At 37.1% G+C, this 10,103-nt stretch overlaps 1 protein-coding gene across 1 annotated transcript; it reads left to right on the top strand.

Moving 5' to 3' along the window:
• The first annotated feature begins 1,812 nt into the window (after positions 1-1,812).
• Positions 1,813-5,819, top strand: LOC113337319. Its single transcript, XM_026583027.1, has 5 exons — positions 1,813-1,833; positions 2,844-3,093; positions 3,994-4,083; positions 4,183-4,248; positions 4,429-5,819. The coding sequence occupies exons 2-5, from the start codon at positions 2,845-2,847 to the stop codon at positions 5,632-5,634; spliced, it is 1,611 nt and encodes a 536-aa protein (XP_026438812.1). The 5' UTR covers positions 1,813-1,833; position 2,844; the 3' UTR covers positions 5,635-5,819.
• Positions 5,820-10,103: the final 4,284 nt, after the last annotated feature.

Below are 10,103 nucleotides of genomic sequence, written 5' to 3'. Positions count from 1 at the left end.
AGTTACTACTTAAAAACCTCCCAACCGTGCATGAAATATACAAACTTAAAATGCTTAAAGGATTCATGAACTCTCGCCCAACTGAATAAGGAATCCTTCACTTGAATAATAACCCTTTCTACTGTTTTTTCCTTGTTGCGGAAAACTCTATCGTTCGTGCTTTAATCATAAGATATAACCGCGTCTTCTTTAGAAGATTGATTGGACCTAGGGATGGTCATGGGGAGGGTATGGGGCGGGGATCTTGTATCCCAGTCACTGCCCCGTTCAAAAAAAAAAAAGCCCACACCCTCCCCATTACCCGCTTGATCTGGGACGGGGCAGGTATGGGAAATACCCGTACGGGGCAGGTTTTTTACGGGTTACTCATAACATTAAGCTCAAATATGATGAGTTAATTTAATAATCAATACCTAAGTTCAACCAATAATAATAATAATAATTTAAATTTTCAAACTCATAAATTCATCGTAAAACAAGCAAAGAAAAACAAAATGGTCTATAAACGAGCATCACTCATTTTAGTTCTTAATTATTTCTTATCAAGTATCTTCCTCCATGTTGATCACCTCATCGTCTGCTTCAGTTTCTTCCCAAAATGTTTCACCATCGAATTTTGATCCACCTAGCCAAAATAAGAAAGTGTATCATATAACCATAATGATGTATTAAATGTAAAAAAAAACATTTCAATAAAAAGAGAATTTCATTACCATTCAGCATATCCCATAGCCAGTCTTGAGCGCACATCAAAGCTTCCAACGTTTTTGGATGAAGTCTATTACGTTGGACACTCACAAATCTACCTCCGGTACTAAAAGCTGATTCGGAAGCTACCGTTGAAACTGGAATCGCTAAAATATCTCTATCCATACACTGCAAGACTGGATATTTAATCCCATTTGTCTTCCACCATGCTAGTATGTCAAAATTACCAATCCTAGGTAAAAGATCTTCTTCTAAGTAATTGGTTAATTCTGACTTAACAGTACTAGTAGGAGAGTATTAGAGACAAACATATCAAACTTTTCCAAAGGATCTACGTCATCGTTAAAACCATGCATCTCTGAAGTGAAAGACAAATCATTTTGGCTAACATATGTTTCAGCAAATTTTACTTTCAGTTCATACTCCGTCGCCAAATCAACGCATAAATCGCGTACTCGATCAATTTCGATTTTTGAAAAAGCTTGACCATAAATTTGTGGAAAATAAAACTCAATCAATTTCATCTTAAACCTTGGATCTAACATAATTGCTACGGCCATTACTCCATTGATCACAAACCAATACTCTTCAAACTTCTCTATCATTTCATATGCCATTTCCTTAATCACACCAACTTTAGATTTTTTCCACTCTTTTAATGACAATCTAATATCACAAAAACTTGGAAAGAAAAGGTTGGTGGTAGGATATTTTACTCCGGAAAACTTCTCTGTGAAGGTATAAAATATCTTAAGTTTTTCTTATACTTTTACCTTTTCTCTTATAATATAATATAATATAATATCTTAGTTTAAATATAATATAAATAATTAATAAAAATATAAAATCCTAAAATGGGAACGTACGGGGCGGATATGGGGCGGGGACCTAGAATCCCATCCCCGCTTCACTAAGTTCGGGTATTACCCATACCCAACCCCAAACCCGTTTGTACGGGTAAAACCCTACCCAATAGGGGCGGGTATCCACGGGGATGGGTTTGGGTGGGTAAATGGCCATCCCTAATTGGACCGGGCTTACATCTCAATCTGTCCTAGGGTTTAGTATAAAATATCACGAGAAAAGAGAAATAGGGTTGGGTTTGAAATCATTGTACTTTCTCGGGTAAATATCTATGTCTCCTCTCCGCAATTTATCTGAATTTTCTTCGTTTGAGCTTTGATTGATTGATTTTTTTTTTAATGATACTGCTTTATTAAGGCTCTGCACTTACTTGTAGGGGAGGAGATCAAATCCAATGTTGCTGCTGTTTTTGTTTAGATATAAGTTAGTTGTGCAGATAGGTTAGCTTATATGCCAGGAAAGCTAAGGCTATGTATTTTGATTGTATCAATCTGGTCTGTTTTTAGGTGCCCATTAGAATACCCTATTCCTAGGTTCAAAATAGAATTGTGAATTACTCTCTAATTCTAGAAGTAGACTTCTATTCCTAGAAGGTTACCAAAACTAAGGGGGTTGCCTAATCTGACTATGACTGGTTTTACCATAGACTTCATATAAATAGTTACCTAGAGTGCTTGTAGAGGGTTACAGGCAGAAGACTAGAGACATACTAGCAGAAAACAAATTAGGAGGAAGGAAGAAACAACACCTAGGGAAGAAAATCCTAAAAGGTAAACGTTGTAAACTTCCTACTCTAAAGCAATAAAACTAATGTTTTCTATTGCATATTACTTGTACCCTACTTTTGTGGCTATTCTAAATCAGGGTCCAGAATTGATCACAATCAGTCTTGTTATTAAACTCTCTTGAGAGAGGACATGAAATTTTCTCCCCTTAGTTTCTTCAAAATATGTAAGATAGTGAAAACCCTGATTAAGTTGTTTTTATGTAATTTACACTGACCAGTTGTGCATATCTTGTTATTAAACTCTATTAGAAGAGGACATGGAATCTTCTCCCCTTAGTTTCTTCAAAATATGTAAGATAATGAAAACCCTAAGTTGTTTTTATGTAATTTACACTGACCAGTCGTGCATATGTATGTAATATTGAAGCTGGGTCAATTCTACTACTGTAGTAGCTCATGTTTTATGAACCGAGTCATGTTAGTATTAGCTGCTGCTTTCTATGTCTTTCTTGATGGTCTCACTTTTCCTCTTGATTTACTACAGTATGTATGACGATGAAGATACCTCTCGAGGAGGCAGCGGGAATAATTCTGATAATGAAGGAGGATATGACTCCTCTGGCAGTTATCTTGACATAGACGAAAGTTGTATCTCCTCTATCGACTATTGTTACTCAGAAGAAGAGAACTATGTCTCTGAAAATGATGATACATGTGATGACGATAAGACTAAACGCCTGAATGAAGATATCTCTGCAGCTATCAGTGAACGAGGAGTACCAAATTCAGAACTGGTGAGTACTAAAAATTTATACTCGGCATTTTTCAGTTTTATTTATATGGTACAATATTTACATAAACTGTCATGTGACGTAGTTTCACTGGAGGTTTGTAGTAATTGGTGAAGTATTATCATATGAGAGTGGTATGTGTGACAAATTTTAAAACTAAATTATGAATATGGAAACAGAACGACATCTGAAGTTTTCTTTTTCTTCTCACTCATTTGCCTTGAATCACTGTGGTATGTATTGAGAATTTAATATCAATTTCCTAAAATGTCCCAATTTCTCAGTTAAGCAAAGTGATGGGTGCATATAATGTGTGTTGTATTAGATTATAACACTCAGTGCCACACCTCCCCTGCCTTCAGGAGAGATTATCAATGTGTATATCTCTTGTGCCTTCAGCACAATTGATGACACGGCATTAATCTCGTGTTATAAAGTTTTCTGTTAGTAGTGCATCATTGCTGTTACTTTTTGCAATACATAGCATTAATCTACTTTTTCTAGATGGGAAATCGAAGTTTAAATTTGCTTCTCAACTTCGTATGAATAGTGCTGTATTTGACTTAGAAAATCATTGAACATAGTCCTTACAAGAGTCTCTAATCCAAATAGGAATTAGATTTAGATATCAAAATATTTTGTTGTGTCAAATGTGAAGCACAGCATTCACCATGAAGTTATTATGTTTTCCAGTTTCGTAGTTTGGTCTAACTGGGAACATATATACATCTGCAGTGGCTTATGCTACAGTTCTATTTGCTTAATGTGCCTTTGCATAGAGACATAAGGACGCTTGCATTGATTTTTGTACGTGTTTCGTACAAAGTGGTCTTGCTTGTTACCTGTTTTCCAAGAAGAAAGTTGTACCTGTAATAATCTGTCTGACGTGCTCTTTCCTTTCAGATGTATGGTTGGGGAACAGAAGAACATGATAATAGCAGTAAAATGGTTCCCCAGAGGGTTCAATTTCTTGTCGGGGAGCACACAGTCGAGGTTCATGATACTAAAATAGTTATCCGTTAGCTCAATTTTCTTAGTTTGTTTGGAGTAAATCATGTTCTGTCTTTTGAACTATATTATATATATTTCCAGGTTTCCTGTAGTGCGCATGTGGCACCCACTTTGTTGCATTTAACTCGCGACAAGCGAAAGTTCACGGTATGTAGCCTACACAAAAGTTTGAGTACCCTACTTTTTTACTGCTCTTGGGACCTCCATGTCTCTTATGAGATGGAAACGAAAAATCACCTTTAAATAAAAAGAAACCTGGCACGGCTAAACATTATCATCTTACAGTATATACTTGGATGACGTTATAACAACAAGGATGTTTTGCAGGATGACAAGTGTGACTCTGAACTTGCTGAAGGGGTGGATGCTCTCAAGTTAAGCATGCCCCCTAAGGATATTTGGAAGAAGACTTGGCCAAAAGAAAGCAAGAATATTTTGGTCCATGTGTACGGTTACTATAATAAAGAAAAAGGTTTCGGAGGACACACAGTTATTGTACGCGACATGTCTGCAATGCCAATAGCTGCTTCAGCCAACTTCACACGGTATGGACTATCGTATCTTCATCACGTGTTGAAGGGATTAGAGGATGGTCTCAATCTTGCTAGGAAACATGGCTGTTCTAGTCCTACTGTGCTGTGCAATTCCAGATTAGTTGCTCAGCTTCTCAGGAAGGCTGCCTGTGACGGTTGCCGTTGCAACAGCAAAACGGTCAGAACTGTTTGCGCGGTATGTACGTTGAAAACTGTCCCTCATTTGAAAGAGGTTTACGTGAGAAATTTGGTGCCTCACATCGAAACACTCCAAAGAAAGCGAGGTCCCTCAACTTTTGAATGGGATTCAGGGAAGAATGAAGCTGTGCGTTATCTGGCAAAACTGGTAAAATCGAACTCACTGTACCATGGCTATCGTTTTGACCAGTGGGTTATGGAAGAACCAAAGGATTATAAAGATGAACTAGTAGACATTCTGTTCAAGGACGCCTGCAACTTCGATGAAAGGATTGGGATTGCAGTTTCCAAGGCTTCAACTGGAAATACCTCGAAGGATGGAGACAGGGCAGGGAACAACATTTCAGGGGATATAAGGGATGGAAATGTAGATGTAGTGGCAGCAAATGGAAGTAACTCGAACATAACTTCAAATGCAGGGAATGAAGTTGTTTTATCTACTAGGGAAGAAGAGATTATGACTAAGGGAGTAAAATCAATGGCAGAAAAAGGTCAGGGTGGTGATGATGCAGTCAACTCCAGTGTAGGAGAAACGATTGGTGGTGGCAACTCAATTGCTAGTGCAACTGCTAAAGACTCCAACACTGTTGAAGCGAGTGTGGAGAATTCTGGAACTGAGGGTTGGATCTCAGTAGAAAGGAAGAAGAATTGGATTAAGAAATCCCCTGAAGCAAATGAGGGATACCCCGTAAAAGGGAAGAAGATATATTCCATGAGGAACACACAGGCGAAAGGTGTTGAAACGTATGATATCAGTTACTACAAAGAACTGGCAAGGAAGTTTTCAAGGCTTCAAAATTGATAGTTGTGTTGAATGGTGGATCTATTTATTTTACGCTTACCCACAGTTACAACCCTTGATAGTCTCCTACCTCCTTGTAATCATATGCCATAATGCTTCACCGGCACCGGTATTAATTCCTAGCCACCAAGCAACAAAGTCTAAATTTTAGTGAATACCTATGTCCTCGGAGTGAATTATTTTATTTGGGCAAAATCCATTCACAAATTATACTACCTGAAACTAGGGCGTAAATATGCACGAAATTACTCAATCTGGCTGTACCCGTCTGAACCCGAAAGAGCCCAAAACCTGTTGTAGCTCGTTATGGACTGTTTGGCAATGGCCTGGTTAGCTTAAATGGGCAGGCTCGGGCTTTTTTTTTTTTTTTTTTAATTTAATAGCATACCCGTCCAGACAATCCGACCTGATACCCGTTTGAATTATTATGAGAGCTTTAGTTTTATGTTGAGATTAGTTGCATCTTGGTTATATTTTAGTTTAAAATCCTTATTTCATTTTTACTCTACACTCTGAGGATTAATTGCATAAGAATTTTTTAAACTATGGCTCATTGAAATTAGTTATTGCAGTTTAAAATTCTTATTTTTATTTTTATTCTACATTTTGAGGATCAGTTGCATAAAACTTTTCCAAACTATAGCTCCTTCAGTCTCAAATTCCAAACACCAACTAGTTATTACAAAACTTAAAAAGCACGAAAATCTTGTAACTTGTTTGGACTGCCTAGCCTTACCTTGTTAGTAAATGGGCTTTGGGCAATCTTAGAGCGTCCACAATGGTGCGAGTATAACTAAAGACCAAAGACTAAGAAAAAAGATCAAATTTGGGTTTAGTCCGTCCTGTGGCGTAGCGGGTGACGAGTAAATTTGGTCGCGCGTTGATATAAAGTCCGCTTCATCGTCCAGCGTAGATAAAGATTACGCCTGGCATGGGACGTTGATAAAGATAACGCCTGGTATGGGGCGTTGATAAAGATAACGCCTGGTATGGGGCGTGAACTATAGCAACGCCTGTGTGGGACGGAGATTATACGTTCGCCCGGGTTCAAAAATTAAAAAAAAAAAAAAAAAAAAAATGGGGCGTTGATAAAGACAACGCCCCAAGCAAATTTCCTAAAGTTTTAAAACTTTAGGCGTTGACTATATAAACGCCTCTCTTTAGACGTTAAGAATATAAACGCCTGTTGCCCGCGTTAACTTTACGTACGCCCGACGGGGCGTACATTTAACCAACGCCCCATCCAGGCGTACATTTTACCAATGCCTGTTCGTTGGGCGTTAACTATACGAGTGCCTGATGAGTGACGTAGACTATATCAACGTCCGTGGTGTAGGCGGAGATTATATAAACGCCTGACTATATTTTGGTTTTGGTCTTGGTCGCCGACCAAATTTGGTCTGGTTTTTACTCTTTGATCAAATTTTGATCGATAGTCTATCCCACTGCGCCAGCCCACTGGACCAAATATTTGGGTTTACTCGTCCACTGCAATTGCTCTTAGGGCCTCAAAATAATTACAGGCATGTTCGGCCTGACGGGTTTTTTGGGTAGCTGAATATGAAGCAAATCGGGCCTTATCTGGATTAATGAACGGGCCAAGCTGCTCGATTTGGTCAATTTACATCCTTAACCTGAAATTAGAACCCTCCATGTATGGAGCAAAAACCGCCGTGAAAATTTATATATCGGCCTAGGCATGAACATCTCAACCTCCTGAGACAGGATTGGCAACTATATATATTTGAGTATTTACTCAGTTACCCAACCCCTCGGCCTTATGTTTGTACTATAACTTTTAACGTGTAAGCTTTGGAAGCTTAAAGTTTAGGGGTGAGCATGGATAGTCCAACTTGCCAATTCTACCTAATCCATGGACAATTTGGCTGGTAGACACTCAACTCGCTCATGAGTAGATTCGATCCATTTTTGAAAATCCATTAAATAATAGATCGGACGCGGGTGCATAGTCGACAAATCTAGTGGATACTCGTACCCGCTAGGTTAAAAGAAGAAAATTATGCCAGGTATGAAAGTAAATTTAGTAATTCATACTTAGTAGTATATCGACTTGTTTTCCTCATCTATATAATTTTAGTTTCAGATGATGCTAATAGATCACGTAGAGAGTTTAGTCAAACAAAAAAAAGGACATTTGTTCGACTTGTTATCCTTATCATCCTCCTTTGGATTATTGAGGATCTTAAGAGGTCTACTACCATGCAACTTCTAGACTGTCCCTATTTGATGTGGTTTCAACCGGGCATATGGAGGGTGTTTAATAATATTGTGGGGGTAACGGATGGTTGTACCGACCATTGGGAACACTCCCCGATTTGCATCGACTCCCTATTCAATACAATCTTAAATGGGCAGTCACACTTCCTTATATTACATTTATGTTAATTCGTCGTCTTCTTTTCATACTTATAATCCTTTTCTTTGTGAGTTACAACACACATTTTTCTCTCGCCAGTCATCTTAAAAATTTTAAGAATGGTTTGGCTGTTTTGAACCAACACACATTTTTCTCTTTGGCCTTGGATATAACCCATTCATTTATCTCATACTTATTTTCTCATGTCTACATTGCGCAAGTTACATATTCATGAGACAACTAATGAAATAATTTGGGAAACATATATCAATTCAAAGTATATGTAACATACCAATTCAATCATATAGAGGTGGGAAGTATTCGGGTCTATCTGAGATACGGGTTCGGACTACCTCTAGCTACTTAGTTCCCTCAGTATTCCTACGTCTTCGACTTATAGAGTCACGCACGTGAATAACAAGTTCTTTGAATCGTATTCCAAACAACAAAGGAAGAATCTGTTTGGCAACCACTCTAATCAATCTTGCTACAAGATATAGATGAGTCGTTTGACAAAGTATCTTCCGCTTAATCTAATAAACTCCTTTGTCAGCTTAGACCAACCTAACTTTAACTATCGAAATAGTCAAGTATAGATTCACATTCATACAATATAGATCTCAAAGAGAAATATAGAGAATGCCGAAATTGCATCGATTTTTCTTGCACAATTATTTTCTTAAGCGGAAGCAGTTGAAAGAAACATACACATTATAACACCGCAATTGCACCGAATTTCGTTAAGCAAAAAAAACTTGATACCCAACAATAAAGAAGATACAAAAAAAGAAGCCAAATAAATTGGCACAGTTTTTCTTAACCGTAAACAATTGAATCACATAAACAATCCATACACATTATAATGGAACATATTAATTGTACCGAAATTTTGTTAAGCAAAAGAAAAATATGTGCAATATAACAGGCTTTTCTTAAATAGGAAAACGATTAACTAACAAATGCGTTACGTCATATTCCGCAGCCTCTTCTCCCAGAAAAATATATCATTAAGTGCAACTTCAAATAAGAACTCTCCCCCAAATGTGTTGTCATCCTCTCGCAAGAACAACAACAAAAACAACCTTTACCAAATAAAGGTTGAATTTTAACTAATGCGTGCCAATAGGAAAAGTTGAAAACCCGAAACACTATGTTATGCTAAACAAAACTCATGTAAACACAAATTGATTCAACATATTGTGACTTTTCACATATGAGTTTCAATCGGAACACCTTATGATCCTTTGATAAAGCCTACCAACATGGGCTAGAAATTAATCCCGTTAAATCAAAAAGCTACACAAATCATAAGGGACACATCATATGAGATCGAATATTAAGGTTAGTGAAAACCGAAATTAGACATCTCATAAACCGAATACACATATCAAAAATGTAGACATTCATTCACAGGCTATGTAATCCGAAACTATCACACAAAAATTAAAATAGTAATTCTTATTCATAAATAGTAATGATAGTTTTATTGAAAATAGACCTTATACAATAATTGAAATAAATCAAAAACATTGATGTTTATTTTATGATTAAGTTTTACAGCATATAACTTAATCTCTAGTGGTGCTCTGATTGTTCACTGGCGTTTCTTCAGTGTTCAAACTCCTAAAGCATGTCTCGAGAGACTTGCCAGCAACCACTTCTTGTTTTTTTTAAACCTTTTCAACTTGTTCCTTCATGCTTGCGCAAGATCAACTTTTGTTTCTTCAATTTTATCCTTCAGCCAATCTTGATTTCGAACCGTTATTATGAGATTGGTTCTTAGTTCTTCAAAACCATGGATATAGTTTACCATGCTATCAGAAGGTATCCACTTGGTTTATTTTAGATCCTGAAGGTTGTAAGCCAACATACATGACTCATCTTGGGATCCGGTAGAACTATCAGATTCATAACCAGACATAATTTTTGATATGATCTTCTTCTTCCTTTCTGTATTGATTCCTTGACAATCCTTAACTCTTTGAGCTTCCTCCTTATTTACCTTTCTAATATTGCGAGTTAATGGAGGCATGCTCAAGGATTTAAATAATAATTAATCAGGGTTTCTCTATACAAGAAATAGAAAGTTTCT

The sequence above is a fragment of the Papaver somniferum genome, unplaced genomic scaffold (assembly GCF_003573695.1).
Source record: "Papaver somniferum cultivar HN1 unplaced genomic scaffold, ASM357369v1 unplaced-scaffold_16, whole genome shotgun sequence".
Taxonomy (NCBI): Eukaryota; Viridiplantae; Streptophyta; class Magnoliopsida; order Ranunculales; family Papaveraceae; genus Papaver; species Papaver somniferum.
Note: the sequence above shows the minus strand (reverse complement) of the source record. Positions and strands in the feature narration are given on the sequence as shown.